Below are 19,899 nucleotides of genomic sequence, written 5' to 3' on the forward strand. Positions count from 1 at the left end.
TCCATAATGCCAAGGATGAGTTCAGTATAACAGACCAGTGAGATGATTCTAACTGCTTTTCTTTCAACTCATTGCTTAAGTTAGTATTTAAAAAGGTGAAGTAGAAAAGCTGTGTTCACATTATTTTATTTTGCATGACTTTAAAATTAACTTTTCTAAATATCAACAATTTATCTAGTTCCTCAACCTTGATAACTAGCTTCGTCTCAAAGACTTGTGTATTTTGCACAGAGATCACTACAAGGAAGTATCTGGGTATGAAGATTATTTAGTGATTGAACCATTAAGAATGCTTTTGAAACTGGGGTGCCTGGGTGGCTCAGTCGGTTAAGCATCTGCCTTCGGCTTAGGTCATGATCTCGGGGTCCTGAGATCCAGCCCCGCGTCGGGGTCCTGAGGTTGAGCCCTGTGTCGGGCTCCCTGCTCAGTGGGGAGTCTGCTTCTCCCTCTCCCTCTGCTCCCCCCCCCACTTATTTTCTCTCTCTCTCTCAAATAAATAAATAAAATCTTTAAAAAAATGCTTTTGAAAAAAAAAAGATGCCTTTGGTTGTAAATAATGAAAATCTAATAGTAGCTGAGAGAAATAGGGAATTATGTGTCTCATGTAACTTGGAGTCTAGAGGTTGGCAGTGCAAAGCTGGTGTGATGTCATCAGCAACCCTGCCTTTTTGCCCTCCCTTTCTTAGGGTTTGGCCTTTCTCTTCATACCTCCATGCATCAAATCTGCCATCCAGATAGGAAGAAGGACCATTAGGGGAAGAGACAAAAAGATACGTCATCAGATTTCCCCTCCCATCAGGGAAACAGTTTCTTTCCCAAATGCCCCATCCAACAGATTTCAGATTATGTCTGAATGAGCAGAACTCTAATGAGCACAAGTTCCTTCTAACCTGGAAGGTGACTAGAGAGCAAGAAGTTGTGGATTGGAATGGGTATAGGAAACTGACAACCCAAAGTGCCTGTCACAGTTGAGGAAGACATTTTGAAGTTAATCCATTTCACAGCATGAGATAACATGGAGCTTCCTCACCTCTAGAATGCAACAAAGCATAAGAGACTATGGGACAGCAGCTGAGAAAGAGAAGCAAGTTTTAGTGTTACGGAACCTGGACTGGATCGCCCGACAAAAAGAACCAAGTGGCCCTCGGAGATCTTGGAGGATAGAAGGTTTATTTAACGCCGGTGGGCTCAGAGGAGAGTGATCTCCAAAAGTCTGAGCCCCAAGCACAAACAAAGGGGGGAATTTATACACTTCTACTTCCTCATACTTGGCACTTTTGGCACATGCGCGAAGCAGGGCAGGGAGAAGAACCTGGAAGAGCCCTGGGGCAAGGACTGGGACTCTCGCTGGCTCGGTCGGCCATCTTAGAACACAGATTTTCCTTATCATTAGGATTACAGAAGTGTTTGACAATCAACCAAATGACGAGACCTAAAAGGGATAATTTTCTGTTCTATATTTGATTACATACTCAACTATACAAGCAAGCCATGGATAAACAATAGTGATTGAAAAAAGAATTTGGGGAGGTCAAATTGTCAGCAGTGTGATCCAGCAACCAAAAAGCTAGTTTCTCATGCCCTGTACTAACTGAAATGAATATAAGATATTTTGACACTATCATTTTAAATATACTATTTTGTCCTACTAGACGTTTTGATCTTCGGGATAGTATGCCCCCATATTTAGGAATTCAAATTTGAATCAGAATTATACCTATATTGAGGCGCCTGGGTGGCTCAGTCGTTAAGCGTCTGCCTTCGGCTCAGGTCCTGAGATTGAGCCCCGCGTCGGGCTCCCTGCTCAGCGGGAAGCCTGCTTCTCCCTCTCCTACTCCCCCTGCTTGTTTTCCCTCTCTTGCTATCTCTCTCTCTGTCAAATAAATAAATAAAATCTTAAAAAAAAAAAGAATTATACCTATATTAAATCACTTTTATTGCAAGAGCATTTTCCAGGGGAAACTATATTAAGCCAGCTTGATTTTTTAATTTATATGAAGTGAAACTAAATTACTTCCAAATATTTTAAAATTTCTTAACAAAGAAATTTGCGTTCGTTTATCTAATTTTTGTCTATCTTAAAGTCTATGAATTTTAGCTTGTTCTGGTGTGATTTCTTTTAATGGTTATTATCTCCAGCAGTTCTAACTAATTTACCTAGGTCAGAGTATAGATCTGGTTTTTGTCAAGAAAATTTGCTTCCTCCATCATTATTTTGTCACTTCCAGATTTTACCCTGGTGGTTTTAGCTTTCTATGGTGTTATTTGGTGTTGTTTAGAAACAATTTTGTAGGGGTGCCTGGGTGGCTCAGTCGTTAAGTGTCTGCCTTCGGCCCAGGTCATGATCCTAGGGTCCTGGGATCGAGCCCCGCATCGCTTCTCCCTCTCCCACTCCCCCTGCTTGTGTTCCCTCTCTTGCTGTGTCTCTCTCTGTCAAATTAATAAATAAAATCTTAAAAAAAAAACAATTTTGTAGTGTTCTATGGAACCAAAAGGTAGAAGTTCAGTCAGTCTTGTGTCTAAAAAAAATGTCACAATATGTAGTAGTAGCCATTTTCAATTTTATTTTATGCTGATTACTTCTACCATTCATTTAGCATATGATGTTTTGAGTTTCTATTACAAGCCAGCCACTGTTCTAGCTGCTGGTAATACAGTGGTGAATAGAGCTTACCATCTACTCAGGGAGACAAATAAGAAATAAAATATTTGCCATAAAATGTCAGGTTGTGTTAAATGTCAGGAAGAAAAATAGATTGAAGAGGAGACATTTAAGCAGAGACTGAAATAAACACAGAGTGAACCATGAAACTATATGAGAAAAGAGCACTTTTAGGTAGAGAGGGTGTGGAGCACACAAAGGGCATGAGGTGAGACCGGTGTAGAGTATTTGAAGAACAGCAGGAGGACCAGCCATAAGCAGAGTGTGCTAGCAGAAAAATTGTAGGAAGGACGGTTGGAGAGATAGGTAGGGGCCAGATCATATGGGGCCATTTCGGCCATAGTTTGGACTTCTGAATTTTTCCTAGTTGAGGCAAGAAGCCATTGGAAGGTCTCAAAGTCTCCTTTGTTCTATGACTAATACCTTTAGGAGGACAAGAGTAAAAGCAGGAAGATGGTTAGAGCTGAATGACCTTAGTGGGTTGGTGGAAGTAATAAGAGGTAACATTCATTATCATTTGTATGATACTTTGTTATGACAGCCCAAGCAAACTAATACACATCCTATGAACTCTGAAAGGGCAGAGATTCTGTCTTTCACTGTGTCTTTAATTTTATCTAAAGTTTTTGTTACAAAGAGTGAAAAAGAAATCAGTATATATTAGGCACCTACCATATGCAGGCACTGTGTTAGATAATTTACATATATTACTTAATTTTCCCAACAGTGCTCTGAAGTAGGTATTACTCTGCCCATTCTATAGGTAAGGAAACTGAGGCTGAGAAGATAGTAAGTACCCTAATCAGGTGTGTCTTACTTCCAAAGGGTTGCAGAACATCATCTGTGTCCTACAATAAAATGTGGTTTTAGAAAAACATTTAAAAATATCAAACCAAACTTCAAAAAAGATATTTAAAAGTCTGTTGCATTTAATTGCATTTCTTTTTTTTCGTTTCCAGTTTTTATTTAAATTCTAGTTGGTTAACATGCACTGTAATACTGATTTCAGGAATAGAATTTAGTGATTCATCACTTAAAAACCCCTAGCGCTCATCACAACAAGTGCCCTCCTTAATACCCATCCCCCATATAGCCCATTCCCTGCCCACCTTCCCTCCACTGACCCTCAGTTTGTTCTCTTAAGAGTTTGTTCTCTGCCCTTTCCTCTGCAGTTTGCTCTCTGTTTGCCTCCCTCTCTTTCTTTCCCCCCATTCCCTATGTTCATTTGTTTTGTTTCTTAAATTTCACATATGAGTGTAATCATATGGTATTTGTCTTTCTCTGACTGACTTGTTTTGCTTAGTGTAATACCCTTGAGTTCCATCCACATCATTGCAAATGGCAAGATTTCATTCTTTTGGATGGCTGAGTAATATCCCATTATATATATATACACACCACATCTTCTTCAGCCATTCATCAGTCAGTGGACATTTAGGCTCTTTCCATAATTTGGCTGTTGTTTTTGTTTTTTTTTTTTAAGATTTTATTTATTTATTTGAGAGAGAATGAGAGAGAGCACATGAGAGGGGTTAGGGTCAGAGGGAGAAGCAGACTCCCTGCCGAGCAGGGAGCCTGATGCGGGACTCAATCCAGGGACTCCAGGATCATGACCTGAGCCGGAGGCAGTGGCTTAACGAACTGAGCCACCCAGGCGCCCTTGGCTTGGCTATTGTTGATAATGCTGCTATAAGCATCGGGTGCATGTGTCCCTTCGAATCAGTATTTTTGTATCCTTTGGGTAAATACCTAGTAGTACAATTGCTAGATCATAGGGTAGTTCTATTTTTCACTTTTTGAGGAACCTCTGTGTTGTTTTCCAGAGTGGCTGCACCAGTTTGCATTTCCATTAACAGTGTAAGAGGGTTCCTCTTTCTCTGCATCCTTGCCAACATCTGTTGTTTCCTGTGTTAATTTTAGCCATTCTGACAGGTGTGAGGTGATATATCATTGTAGTTTTGATTTGTATTTCCCTGATGATGAGTGATGTTGAGCATCTTTTCATGTGTCTGTTAGCCATCTATATGTCTTCTTTGGAAAAATGTCTGTCTATTCATGTCTTCTGCCTATTTCTTAACTAGATTATTTGTTTTTTGGGGTGTTGAGTTTGATAAGTTCTTTATAGATTTTGGATACTCTTTATCAGATATGTCATTTGCAAATATCTTCTCCCATTCCAAAGGTTGCCTTTTAGTTTTGTTGATTGTTTCCTTCACTGTGCAGAAGCTTTTTATCTTTTTTTTTCTTTCTTTTTTTAGAGAGGGAGAGAGAGGAAGAGAAGGAGAGAGGGGGTGAGGGGCACAGGAGAGGGAGAGAGAGCATCTTAAGCAGGCTCCACACCCAGTGCGGAGCCCGATGAGGGGCTTGATCTCACAACCCTGAGATCATGACCTGAGCTGAAATCAAGAGTCAGATGCTCAACCAACTGAGCCACTCAGGCATCCCAAGAAGTTTTTTATCCTGAAGACCCAGTAGTTCATTTTTGCTTTTGTTTCCCTTGCCTCTGGTGGTGTGTCTAGTAAGAAGTTGCTGTGGCCAGTGTCAAATCCTGTGCTCTCCTCTAGGATTGTGATGGTTTCCTGTCTCATATTTAGGTCTTTCATCTGCTTTGAATTTACTTTTGTGTATGGTGTAAGTAAGTGGTCCAGTTTCATTCTTCTGCTTGTTGCTGTCCAGTTTTCCCAACACCATTTGTTGAGGAGACCGTCTTTTTTCCATTGGATATTCTTTCCTGCTTTGTCGAAGATTAGTTGACCGTATAGTTGTGGGTCCATTTCTGGATTTTCTCTTCCGTTCCATTGATCTATGTGTCTGTTTTTGTGCCAGTACCATACTGTCTTAATGCCTGCAACTTTGTAATATAGCTTTGAAGTCTGGAATTGTGATGCTTCCGGCTTTGCTTTTCTTTTTCAAGGCTGCTTTGGTTGTTTAGGGTCTTTTGTGGTCCCATACAAATTTTAGGGTTGTTTGTTCTAGCTCTGTGAAAAATTCTGGTGGTATTTTGATGGGGATTGCATTAAATATGTAGATTGCTTTGTATTTCTTTTTTTTCTTCTTGTCTCAGAAGAACTAGAGCCATAGGGTGGAATTTTTGTTTCACTGATTTTGATTCAAAGAAGGAAAGCATTTTGTAGTGATTGGGGCTGTGTAAATTGGGGTGGATTCAGTAACTGGAACCATTAAAGCCCATGCTAGACAGAGCTTTCATTGGGATTGTTACTTTGAGAATTGGTGTTTTGTTCAGAAGGTTGTACTCAATGACCATTGTGTTCTCCACAAACTCTTAGTTTAACACACTTATTGTATGTCTGTTTTGTCAGACTTGTGAATGATACATAACACTTCAATTAGATATGGTAAGTCTGACTTGTGCTATATGTCTGTGTATGTGAACTATTGAGTTACATTTCTATATTTCAAACCTATAGTTAGAAAAACAATTATGTCTAAAAGAGAAGTCAAGGATGATTTTAAAATAAGCATACTAACTTTAGACTAGTTGAAATGGAACTGTGTAATGCAATTCAATAATTGATCATATGAGTTTTCCCTGGAGGAAATACTTTTTTAGAACATTAAGTTTGTAAGTGAGATGAGAGAAATCTACAGCTTTCTTGCAGCTCTGTATTGTACATAAAAATTTTAAAATCTGAGAACACTTTTCATTGTTGTTTTCTGTTTGGACTTAAGAGAAAAGCACTAGATGACAAAAATGATTTACATTTTTTCCCCTTTTATTACCTAATTGCTGTGATACCTTAATGGGGGAGGGAAATTTGTCCATTTCTTCTGCAAATAAAAAAGCTAAGATTCTGTATTACACATGAGCATTAAGTTCTTCATTGCCTTGTTAAGGAAATCAAGGAGGCATGCTGTGATTTTTTTTTTTTAATCTTGACCAAAATCTTACACCTTACATAAAAATTAACTCAAAATAGACCAGATTCAAACTTTTAGGAAAAGCATAAGAGAAAAATCTTTGAGATTTGGGCTAGGAAAGAGTTAGGCTTGACATTAAAACCATGATCTGTGTAAGGCAAAATTGATAAATTGGACTTCATCAAAATTAAAAACTCTTGCTCTACAAAAAAGAAGACCCTGTTAAGAGAATGAAAAGACAAGCTACATACTGGCAGAGAATATTTACAAACTATGTATCTGACCAAGGACTACTATCCAGACTATATAAAGAACTCTCAAAACTCAACAGTAAACACCAAACAATTTAATGAGAAAATGAGCAAAAGATCTGAGCGTATATAGATGGCAGTTGAAGCTGTTCAACATCGTTAATGACTAAGGAAATGCATATTAAAACCACAGTGAGGGGGCACCTGGGTGGCTCACTCGGTTAAGCGTCTGCCTTCAGCTCAGGTCATGATCCCAGGGTCCTGGGATTGAGCCCCGTATCGGGCTTCCTGCTCAGCAGGGAGCCTACTTCTGCTACTCCTTCTCCCTCTGCCTGCCACTCCCCCTGCTTGTGCTCTCTCACTCTCTCTGTCAAATAAATAAATAAAATCTTCAAAAAAAAAAAAAAAAAACCACAGTGAGGTATCATTATATAGTGATCAGGATAGCTAAAAATAGAAAGTAGTGACACCAAATGCTGGTAAAGATGCAAAGAAATTGCTCTCATATATTGCAGATGGGAACATATATTGTATAACCACTCTGGAAAGAGTTTTAGTTTCTTATTTTTTTTAAAGGTTTTATTTATTTATTTATTTGTCAGAGAGAGTGAGCGAGAGCACAATCAGGGAGCAGCAGGCAGAGGGAGAAGCAGGCTCCCCTCTGAGCAAGGAGCCCGATGTGGGACTCGTCTCAGGACCCCGGGATCAAGACCTGAGCCAAAGGCAGGCACTTAATGAACTGAGCCACCCAGGAGTCCCATGGAGTTTTAGTTTCTTATTAAACCAAACATGCAACTGCCATAAGATCCAACAATTACATCCTGTGGCATTTTTCCTAGAGAAATAGGAACTTATGTTTGCATAAAAAACTGTACTCGAGTGTTTATAGCAGCTTTATTTGTAATGTCTTTCAGTGTTTGAATGGTTAAGCAGACTGTGGTACATCCATAAATGGAGTACTACTCAGCAGTTAAAAGGATCTAACTATTGATACATTACAATGTATTGTACATTACATTAGATGAATCGCAAAGGAATTATGCTGAGTGAAAAAATATAATCCCAGCAGGTTACAAAGTGTTATATAAATGATTCCACTTATACAACACTCTTGAAATGACAAAATTATAGAAATGGAGAACAGATTCGTGGTTTTCAGGGATTAGGGATTAGGCATGGGTTGGTGCAGGGAGGATAGATGTAGCTATAAAACAGTATCATGAGGGATCCTTGTAATGATGGAAACATTCTGTATCTTGACAGTGTCAGTGTAGATATCCTGGTTGTGATATTGAACTAGAGTTTTGTAAGATACTGCCTTGGGGGAAACTAGGCCAAGGGTACATGAGATCCCTCTATATTATTTCTTGTAATTGCATGTGATTATCTCAAAATAAAAAGTTTAATTAAAAATCATAATTCTGGGCACCTCAGTCAGTTAAGGTCCAACTCTTGACTTCAGCTCAGGTCATGATCTCAGGTTCATGAGATCCAGCCCTGCATTAGGCTCCGTGCTGAGCATGGAGCCTGCTTGGGCTTCTCTCTCTCCTTCTCCCTCTTCCCTTTCCTCCACCCCTTCCTCCTCTCCTTCTCTCTCTCTCCAAAATAAATAAATAAAAATAAATAAAAATCATAATTCACATCCCTTTCCTACCATTGAAACAAATATTCAAAATGTTAAATAGCATTTTTTACTTCCAGACTATACTGTGGGACAGTGGCCCATTATAATGTGAAAAGAGCCCTTGTCTAAAGTAGTATTTTCAGAAGCAAAAATACTAATAGAGGATTATTTGATTATTCTCATTTTTATTTTAGTGTGCTTTAAAAATGTGCCAGTTCTATTATGTGTAATCTTTCTTTATTTTTTTTCCAGCCTTTTTCTCATGGTTCTCATCATATCAGACATTATGGCTTTGGTAAGGCATTACTGGATATTCAGTATAAATAAGATTGAGAAGCTAAGTGCTGGTTTAATTTAATCAAGAGAAATCTGAATGCATTTCTGTGCATGAAATCTTTAGATATTAAGTTATAAGTGCTGGCATAATTTACACATATAAATTACTTTCTTTTTATAAATGACTTATGCAGGAAGGGTGTTCTTCTGAAGGTGTCAAAAGTCTTCTTAACTTGATTTATTTGCATCTGTCATTTTATACCTAGTCTTCCATGGTGCATTGTGTCTGAAATGAGCCTTCCATAGGAAGTTCACAGAAAAAGCTAACTTTAGATTTAGGTAATACATCATTTTCCTACTTGAAATGTTGATTTTTCTAACCCTTCTCTAAGATTGAGAAAACGGAGGGAAAGAAGGAAGGAAAGAAGAAATAGAGCTTTTCAAGTGGGAAGATGTTACCAAGTTAATGACTCTTATAAGTGAGTTCTGAGTAAGGAGCATGCAGGTGGGCCTCTTGTACATAGTGTATTAAGAAAAAGAACCTACTTTACACCTACGAATTCAGGGGGTTCTCAAAACTGCCCTCGGGTTTGATAATTCACGAGAAGGACAAAACTCACAGAAAACTATTATATTCACAGTTATGATTTATTGTAGGAAAGTATACAGATTAAAGTTATCCAAGGGAAGAGACTCAGAAGGCAGAGTCTAGGAAGGGTCCGGATGTGGAACTCTGGTCCTCTCCCTGTGGAGTCAGGACAGCATTACTGTTCCAGCATTGATGTGCGATGTTCATAGGGAGTAGTGCCAGCGAGGCTCGCAAGAGCCTCGGTTGTTCAACTTTTTAATGAGGATCAATCACATTTTGTCCCCATGACTGACCTTTAATGTTCACTCCTTCTAGAGGTGGTACCTGATAGCACATGGCCTGAAGCCCCCAATATAAATCACATTATTGGACTGTCCAGTGGCTAAGGCCCCAAGGCAAAATACTCCCATCAGGCATGGCATTCCATGGGCCTGGAAGTCACTCTAGGTAGCTGAAGGCAAAGGCCAGATTTCTCTTTGGGTAAAGCTAGTTCTTCACTATATAACATCCTATGCTAGAACTGATTGGAGACACCAAGTAGTCTAACTTCCCAATCAGATTCCTAGTCACTTGATTTAGGTGAGAGCATTTTTGTGTCCTGTTGAACTGGATATCCATTATATATCTGAAATTGACCAAACATAATAATGCTAGAACAAATCAGCTTTCAGTTTTGCTCACAAAGAGCAAGATATGTTAACGGAAGGGAATTTAAATTCTCTGATTAATTTTGTAAAGAGTCAGATTGCTTTCCTTAGCTTACGAAGCTATTTGTGACCTAGCTTCTGCTTGCTTGACCAGCATCATCTCCAGCCTTGCTCTGTCCACGCCTGCCCCCTGACCTGTACCTGCCACGCTCCCCCTGGACTCTTGACATTGACATAGGTTTCTCCCTTTGTCAGAAGCATACTTCTCCTCCGATCTCCTCAGACTCCTCTTTCACCGGACTCTTACTTTTTACTTAGATTTTTAGACTCTTTATTGGGACAGCCTTCCCTTATACTCCATCTGGGGTATGTACCCCTTCCTTTGTGCTCCCATAATTGCCTGTCTTTTCCAATGATAACACTCATCTCTCTCTCTCCCTCTCTCTCTGTCTCTCTCTCTCTTACACACACACACACACACACACACCCCTGATAATTTGATTGAATTATTCACTAGGTTATACAACTCCCAAAAGAGATTTTATCTCCAGGACCTAACACAGTGATTAGCACATAGTAGGCTGTCAGTAGATACTTCTTGATAAATGGATGATATGGCTTTTTTTCACTGAGGTCTTTGGTATTATTCCTGTCTTTTATTAAAATCAGTAGAGTCTGCAACTTTTGATCTCGGGGTCTTGAGTTCAAGCCCCATGTTGGGCTTAGAGCTTACTTAAAAAAATTAAGTTGGTTATCTTTATTTTTAGCTATTCATAAATGTCACTTTTGTGTTCATTCGATCGAATAGTAATGCTACGTCTGGCTTTTAGGCTATTGCTCATTTTAGTCCAAGCAAAAATTTCTATAAAGGACATATTCTTATAGATTCTAGTCAGATAGTGGTTGTAAGAGGTCAGAAGTCTGAAACTGATAATCCTAAAATAAATTGTTTTTCATCTGAATGAAAATACCTTTGTTTTTAATGGAGCCATATTTTGTTTTATTTTACAGCATTTTTTCTTCTTAGTCAAGGATTATGGAAGCTGGCTTGATATTGGAACAAGGTGCAGTATATAATCACATTGAAATTCTTAAGAATACAGTGAAAAAATAATAACTTGACATCTTAGTAGAAGGTACCAATTTGATTTTTGAGGTAAACATAGCAAGTAGCAATTATTTTAAGCTTCTGGATGTGAGACATGTCTCTCCAATTCTTAACATTAACACATTAGCAAATGGTTTCTTGGGATGATGTGGGGATAGATGCTAACTCTGGAGAGAACTATAGAACAGTGGGAAGGTGCAAGGGAAACTGAATCTGATCTGGGTTTTCAGAGTCTGTCCTCATAATCTGTCAGTCTCTTTAGAAAAATGATGCATTCAGTGTCAGTATGGATTTTGTGTCAATTTAAATTGTGTGTAATCCTTATCTGCCTCTTAAAATCTTTAATATGAGAACATTTAACATGTGAGACCTTACAACAGTGTTCTAGTATAACATGAACAAAAAGTCAGTTTTTTCTTTAATATGATTTGAATATGAATGATTGCCATAATCTGTTAAATTTCTTCTCTTTGAGAAATAAAGCAAAGTCAGTCCTTTTGCCTTTTTGTTTTCAAATGCATTCGGAGACAATACTTTTTTTTTTAAAGACTTTATTTATTTGACAGAGAGAGAGAGAGAGAGAGAGCGAGAGCAGGAACACAAGCAGGGGGAGTGGGAGGGGGAGAAGCAGGCCTCCTGCCGAGCAGGGAGCCCGACACGGGGCTCGATCCCAGGACCCTGGGATCATGACCTGAGCCAAAGGCAGACATTTAATGACTGAGCCACCCAGGCGCCCCCGGAGACAATACATTTTTATAGACTGCTTTTTTTTCATTAGTCAATATTTATTTAGCACTTGTGTTGCTGGAAATTGCATAGGTTTGGGTGAGACTGTGTTAGACATTCTCTCCTCTGTTCCTACCTCTTGGCAGCTCACTTCTGGTCCTGCTTTCTTATTTATATACACGTTTGCCTCCCTGCCTCATCTGATTTGAATCTTCTTCATTCCATATGTGCCAGGCATGTAAAAGGTGTCCCTAGATCATTTTGCTTTCATTACTCTTAAGCTTGAATGCTTAGGGAAAGTTTTGACATCTCTCTCTCTCTCCAGCCCTCTGATCCCAAAGTGTCCAGACAAGATAGTGGGTTAGAACATGGGCTTTAGACCAGAGCACCTGGGCTTGGACAACTTCAGCCACATTTTAGCTACGAGACCATCAGCATTGACTTAAACCCTCTCATCTCTCCCCTGTCTCGTGTAGTTGTCTGAATGGATGACTCCACGTGGAGCATTGAGCACAGTGCCCGGCATCTAAGAAGTTTCAGTAAAGGCAGCTATTTAGTATTGATGTTATTCTGTGGTTCTATTTTTTATCCTTCAGAGTGTTTCCTGTGTTTGACATATATCTCCTTACTCTCTCCGACGTTTGATTAATTTTCTTTCATTTTAGACATACGCCAGAATTTTGTTTGGGACATATTCTCGTAAAATATAGTATTTTTGTGTGTGAGACTTTTTGGTTTTTTTTTGAGACTTTTTATTTTTAATTGTAAAATATAGATAACAAAATTTACCATCTTAACTTCTTTTAAGTGTACATTTCAGCAACATTAAGTAAATTCACACTGTTGAGCAGTATCACCATTATCCATCTCCAGCACTGGGAGTTAGGGTGAGCTGAACTGTAAAAGGGAATGTGGGAACTTTTGGGGTGATGGAAATGTTCTTTGTCTTAACAGTGAGGATGGTTATGTGGTGTACCATGTGTTAATACTCATCTAACTGGACACTTAAAATAGTCCCATTTTCTTACATATAAATAATTCCTTAAAGATGACTCATAAGGAAAAATAGAAGAAAAACTAATAGAAGAAAAAATAACTATCTAAAAGTGAAATTAGTAGGATATAGTATAAGTATGCTCAGTTCTTCTCTTTCCTAGCAGGGACTTAATATATAATGTTTTAAATTGATGTATCAATAAATAGCAACATAAAGATACTAATTCATGGTAAGGAGGTAACCGCCAGAAGATCTAAAAAGAGAAGTGGCCAAAGCAGTTGTCTTGAGAAGTAGGGAAGGAGGAATGAGGATTGTCGGTTTTCATCGTAAATCTTTCGCCAGTATTTTACGTTTTTAATACTGCATGTTTGACTCTGATAAAAATTAAAGAGAAAGGAATAAATGAAATGGGAGGTCAGGAAGTAGAGTTTAAGTATAGACCACTTTTTCAAGCTTCGTTAGAAAGGAAAGGAGAAATACAGGGCAGTAACCGCATGGAATACCCTCACGTCTCTCTGAGATTTTATTGTCCTTTCATTTCACTCATGAGCGTGAAGAATGATATTATAGTTGGTAGGAGTGAATGTCCCTCAGTACATCAATTCTAATTGCCCTCTGTCAAATCTGGAGTTCTGGAGCCAGTACTGGGGCCCAAATGGAGTAAGCTTGTTTAGAGTAGAGTAGAGGCAGAGACTTACCCACAAGGTCAGAGCAAGGCTGTGCATTGCAACACAGAGTCCACATGCCCAGCAGTTGGTTATTTGAGACAGGAGTCCTGAAAGACATGATGAAGGCAGTTCAGAGACCGGGCAATCGGTCTGCATTAGGTAAAGGCAAAATAAGACAGAAGCTCGAACATGAATAGGAGGTCCAAGCTGTCAGTCAAAGGATTGCCCCCCCCCCGTCCCACCTCTGCCACAACTGACCAACCTTTGTGTTGTGCTGCAGTGTTTAAGGATCTTCCAGCACATTATTTCATGCGATCTTTATCACAACGCTGTAAAGTAGATATTCTTCACGGTAGATATATTTAGTGTCTTCATTTTAGAGATGAGAACACTGTGGCCCATTTTAGAGATGAGGAGAGTGTGACTCGCCTGTGTCGCAGACTGGTGAATGATGGAGCAGGCGCGGAGGGCAGCGCTTCAGTAGCCAAGGCTGTAGAATCCCCACTGCCCCTCACTGCCTCTACGACAGGGAATTTCCCCAAGTCTTTGTTTTGTGACTCTCATAAATCTTTTTTAAAAGTGGCTTTGTGTCTGATCCTGTGTGTGATTGTTGCAAAGGAACCATTCACTGCAGAGTTTTGATAACATATGTTTTGGATTTGAAGGAGAAAGAAATATTGATTAGGAGGGTATGAGCCAGAAGTAGATTGTGTCCTTTGATGCACAAAAGTTTTAAATTTTTATGTAGTCCAATTTATCTATTTTTATTTGTGTTACCTGTGCTTGCTTGATCCTTTTTAAAAGAGGCTTTGAGACATTGCAAAACTTGTATTTAACATCTAGCATGACATTCTTCCTGGCACTTGCGTGGTACCTCCAGGCCTATTTCTTGCAACCATCATGGGAATAAAGTGTTCATCAGAGCACAAAATAATTGCAGAACGAGAGACTATAGATGCATAAGACAAACATTGAGCATCATTCAAACCAAGGGAAACAGGATGGTGCATCAGCCCTCGCGGATCGAGAATGTGTTGATGACCCCCGCTCTGCAGTACTAACCATCAGAAAAGGATGTTAACTCCATGTTTCAGTACTATAATTTATTGATGATACTTATTAAAATATTATATAATTGATTCATGCTATACGGTGTAAAAACTATGCTGTAGAAATATTTTGTGGTAATGGTTCTTTTTGTAATGGGAGCTGCCCTCCACACACAGTGACAAGTGCAGGTTTACCTGGAACGGTCCTGGATTCTGTCTGTTGTCCTGGTGCGCTCCGTTACTCTGACAAAATCCAGAAGGGACAGAAAGGTGATAAAGGCACAGCCAGTTAGTTAGTTAGGGTAAACCACAGTTCATCTCAGTCTCAGTGCTTTGTCCTCACAGATCTAACTCCTGGCAGTGAAATGGGGTGCTTGTTCTGAGAGACTTCTTGAAGGCGGGTGTAATAGGGGACTTCAGAGCTCGGGTTCTGTTCATCAGGCTGAAAGCAATGAATGATCCTCCATAAATTCCCCACATAGTCTCCTGGTCATCCCTGCTGAAATACCTCCTTACTCTGCTGTTTGTCTTCTTTGTCTCTTATTATAACATCCAAAAAATGCCCTCTTAACAAAGGAAGATGATTGCAGAGGGGAGGTGGGGGATGGAAGGGGTGGGGATGGGGAAACAAAATGAAAATCTGAGTTAGAAAAATTAGGCTTTCTAAATGGAATTGCCCAGATTGAGGCTGCAGGGGGACATTTTTGATTTGCTGCTGCTCCTGTCGAAAAGTTAGAATTCTAGAATCTTCTCTGGGTATCCTGTATAGCAGTGATGGCATGTACCGCCTTGGGGACCCATGTGGGACAGGTCTGATGGGCATGAGTGGTGCATGCATCTTCATCAGCACCTAATTTATTGCCAGGAAAAGGCTTGGATAATGGCTGGAAAATATGCTTCAAGATTCAAAGCTAAAACACCATATAATAGGGTTCACGTTATCAAAACTTCATTATTGGGGCGCCTGGGTGGCTCAGTCGTTGAGCGTCTGCCTTCGGCTCAGGTCATGATCCCAGGGTCCTGGGATCGAGCCCCGCGTTGGGCTCCCTGCTCTGTGGGAAGCCTGCTTCTCCCTCTCCCACTCCCCCTGCTTCTGTTCCTTCTCTCTCTGTGTCTCTCTCTGTCAAATAAATAGATAAAATCTTAAAAAACAAAACAAAACAAAACTTCATTATTGTACTTTTTCCTGCATTCTGTTTGTGAGAATGTTGCTTTTAAGTTTGGGGTTTCTAATTATTCCTGTGTGAATGTATATATGAAAAGCTGAGATGTTTCTTGTCATGTTGTAGATATTACTAAATTTATTGGCAGAGTTTCCTTAATGGGATCCAGAGTTATTTGAATTGTGCTCCTGTGGTGGTTTCCCTTTGTGACAAATTTTATTTCTAAACTCCTTTTTATTAGTAATATAGTTAATAACTTCAGCCATAACATGCCTATTATATACAGGAATGGAATGTTGTCCTTTTGTCCTTACTACTTGATTGCTTTATGAATACAGAAATGGTGAGAATGTGTCCCAGAATTCTAGAGAGGAGTGGGAGCTCACCAACCCCATGAATGTGGTCTGCACGTATCTGTAATGGTCATAGTGTCATCATGGTGATTGCAGTGGGTTTTCAAAATAGGTTTGAGAGATTCCTCAGCTGTTCGTTTCAGGTTAACAAATAAGTAATAGGGGCGCCTGGGTGGCTCAGTCGTTAAACGTCTGCCTTCGGCTCAGGTCATGATCCCAGCGTCCTGGGATCGAGCCCCGCATCAGTCTCCCTGCTCAGCGGGAAGCCTGCTTCTCCCTCTCCCACTCCCCCTGCTTGTGTTCCCTCTCTCGCTGTGTCTCTCTCTGACAAATAAATAAAGTGTTTAAAAAAACAAAACAAAACAAAAAAACAAATAAGTAATAGTTTGTTTAAAAATGAAGAGTGTATTATTAGGGCATGAGACAGTATTTATGGGTGTAGTCCAGTGTGTTTAAAAATGCATCTTCAGAGCAGATTTTACCAGAATTAAACTGAGACTCTTAAAGGAATAGACTGCAGTCAGAGTAGGCAGCTGCACCTGTGGCCATGAGCTCAGTGGTTCTCTGGAGAACCTGTGCCATCAGGTATTCTTTTAACAGCCATGTGAAAAATATCCTGCCCAGGCCATAAAACTGAGTTGGGCTGACAGAGCTACAATTTAGTATTTTCTTCTTTTGATCTTTTACACTGTATCTTCATTCATAGCGGGTCGTAAACTTCAGAGTCCTGCCCTTTATATGGCATCCTGAAAGAAGTGCATTTCTTAAACTAGAGAAAAAAATCCCTTTGAGGTAATCTTCATAACTATAAAAACATATTTAAATTTATGTTCTAAATGATTTTGGTATGAGGTGAATAGAGTCGGCATCATCAGTTTGATTGGTTTGATTTGATAGTGGTGTTCATTTGGACATTGTTTCCCACGTGCACTATTGTTATACCTTATTAAAATACAAATGACAACTAAAGTATCATTTCTCTCTAGATATAATGATAACTTCTCATTATGTTCAATACTATCTTAATATCCTCCTAAATGTAATTAATAAGTGCCATAAATGCTTTTACTCTTATAATGAATACTAAGCTTTATTAAAATCAGTGATTCTCGGGATGCCTGAGTGGCTCAGTCGGTTAAGCAGCTGCCTTCAGCTCAGGTCATGATCCCAGAGTCCTGGGATTGAGTCCCTCATGGGGCTCCTTGCTCAGCGGGGAGCCTGCTTCTCCCTCTCCCTCTGCCTGCGCTCCCCTTGCTTGTGCTCTCTCTCTGACAAATAAAATCTTAAAAAAAAAAAAATCAATGATTCTCAAACTTTTTCTTCTCCAATGCATGTGACAGAGATGACCTACTTCTATTGCCCATTACGCTGATTGAAAAGTATAGTCAGCCTTTCAGCCCCCCTTGTGCAGGCTGAACAGGCCCTCCTGGTGCCTCTGTATGCCCCTCCGCACAGAGACCTGGCCCTCGGCCATCACACATGTGCACCCTGAGAATACCTGATGTCAAAATAGTGAAGGGGAGAAAGTGGGAACAGCTAACCTCATTTCAAGTTGAAATTGGATGCTCCTTTAACTCTGCTATGCTAAGATGATACCAAGACTTGATTGATGGAAAATACCACAAGCTGAATGGCTTATGGCTCCACTGCTTGAAGATGATGAGCTTCACAACTGTTTCCTACCAATAATGTTGGCTTAAATGAGGCCAAAGTTTGTGATTTCAGGCCACTGTAAAGAGATGAGTGATCTGTGAAATACCTTTTATAGATAGACTTCTACTAAATTTGAGGATAGCCACCTACCTACTGGTTTTATGAAACTTATTAAGAAATCAAGTCATACTTAATATTATTTATATTAAAGTAATTTAAAATGTTAAGTGTTTTAGGTAATTTAAAGTATTAAAAGTGATAAAAGGTCTAAAAGAGCAAAGTCTGGGAGACAGTAGCTTTGACTTGGAGATTAATGAAGAAATGTGTCCTTTTACCTTTGTTTAGATGCCTTGACTATAAAACTTTCACTTCCCTGAATTTGAATTTGGGTAACGTGTGTGTGTGTGTGTGGTTAAAGTACTTCTAACTTTTGTCAAAGCACAGGATGGCCTGCTCTAGAACGTCAGAATACTTAAACCTGGGGACAGTGGCCTGATATTGGTGACGAACACACAGACCCTGCTGGTATCAGTCAGATATTTTCATGACATATTACAGTTGTTGGACAGATCTCAAGATATCCTTTATGTTCGTCACTACTTCTGTAACAAATTTGTTTTTTTAACATTTGGTATCTATTTCGAAATCATTGGTGGGACGCCTGGCTGGCTCAGTTGGAAGAGCAGGAGACTCTTAGTCTCAGGGTAGTGAGTTCGAGCCCCATGTTGGATGTAGAGATTACTAAAATAAATAAACTTGAAAAAATCCTTGGTATCTTTTGTAATTATGTGTATTTTATGTGTACATTTAGAAACATTATTTAGAGGGATCTTATGTTCCTTCCCACATATGTTCTCTCCTCCTGTAACATGTTTCTTTTTCTCCTTGTGTAGCATCAGCCAGTACGTGATTGTCATGTCTATGACCATCGTCCTGGTGTTTCTCAATGGCCTGGCACACCTGCTCACGACAAAGAAACTCGAACTCTGTGGCAAACCCAAAAGCCACCTCATATGATGTTACCGAAGCCATCATTCAACATCTGGATCCTGTTTCTCATTCGCCTTTTAAACCAAACTCTTATCGAGGATTCAGTAAGAAAATGGATATTGATATACAGCATATTCTGCTCCTACAAAGAAAATTTTATGTGGAATTCTGAATTTACAGGGTGTCTGGAATAAAGGAGCTTCCATTTTCTTTAGGTCTTGTACGTGTGAAATAGTGGTTCTATCGTGGAAAAGCATAGTAAACTTACTCCATTTGCATTTTCTTCCTGTAGCTGGCAGCTCTTCTCACTGCTGTTTCAGAGCACCTGTAACAGTCTGGTCACCAACTCTGCAACTCCCCATACATGCAAAGGAGGATGTGCTCCCGTGGGGGCTCCTGATCAATCCAAAAGCAATGATGGCGAAACTCGGGAGGACATCACCAGGTGGCACCATAAATGTTTATCAACTCTCAGCACTGCTTTTGCAAGTAGTTCTAACTACTGAATCATAACACTAGAAAGACAGTCAGGATCTGTTACTTCCTGAAGCTTCAGTGGAAACCAGTGCTGCCAGGTGTTTGTCATTTTCCTTCAGTGTGCTCCAATACCGTCTTAGCGCTGTTTCCAGCGTGTTCATCGTGTATCAGCCAGGTGCGGGTTTGACCTTCACTCCTTTTTTTTTTTTTTCATTTCTGGATTCCCATTGGAATTTCTGGAGATGGAAAGGTAGAAAATGCTTGGTATTTGTGTCTAGTTCAGGGGAAAATTTTTTAAAGGATAAATTTTTAATTGTAGACTCACTATTACCCCCATACCTTTTATCATGTATTGTTTCAATAGAATTCTTGAAGTCAATGGTTAACTTTCTGCCCATATCACAGAAATCATTGTTAACATTGCTTATCTTTCTGGTTGTAAGATTCTAGCCCAAAGGACTAGAGTCCTCTCATTTAATTTAAATTTCCATCTGTAAACTAATTCTAACGGACAAAATATTTTAAGAGTAATTTTTATTTGGATTTTTCATAAAGTGACCTTTATATATCACTGTAGAGTTGGCCTTTTGCCCACTGTGTGCCCGTCGGATTTTGGCTGATGCTAAGCTTTGCTGGTCTGAGTCTCATTTTTAAAAAAAAATTGCTTTGAATTAAATTATAGCATTACTAACTCAAATTAATGATGAAGAAGCCCTCTACAAATTACTATATTTTTCAAATTAGCGAGTGAACAAATACAATTTAGAAGATTCGAAAATCAGTTTGG

The 19,899-nt window shown here is 39.3% G+C and overlaps 1 protein-coding gene across 11 annotated transcripts in view; it reads left to right on the forward strand.

The window, feature by feature from the left end:
• PIGN (phosphatidylinositol glycan anchor biosynthesis class N) overlaps positions 1 to 18,849 on the forward strand; it is a 105,935-nt gene extending 87,086 nt beyond the window's left edge. For 10 of the 11 annotated variants that reach the window (XM_078060211.1, XM_078060221.1, XM_078060212.1 and 7 more), the window contains 3 exons: positions 8,669 to 8,711; positions 10,940 to 10,992; positions 18,539 to 18,849. In XM_078060211.1, the coding sequence (XP_077916337.1) occupies positions 8,669 to 8,711; positions 10,940 to 10,992; positions 18,539 to 18,662 (220 nt within the window). In that variant the 3' untranslated portion in view covers positions 18,663 to 18,849. The remainder of the gene's footprint in view (positions 1 to 8,668; positions 8,712 to 10,939; positions 10,993 to 18,538) is intronic. The other variant, XM_078060220.1, reaches the window with a different exon arrangement.
• The last annotated feature ends 1,050 nt before the right edge of the window (positions 18,850 to 19,899 follow it).

This window comes from Halichoerus grypus, chromosome 13 (genome assembly GCF_964656455.1).
Source record: "Halichoerus grypus chromosome 13, mHalGry1.hap1.1, whole genome shotgun sequence".
Taxonomy (NCBI): Eukaryota; Metazoa; Chordata; class Mammalia; order Carnivora; family Phocidae; genus Halichoerus; species Halichoerus grypus.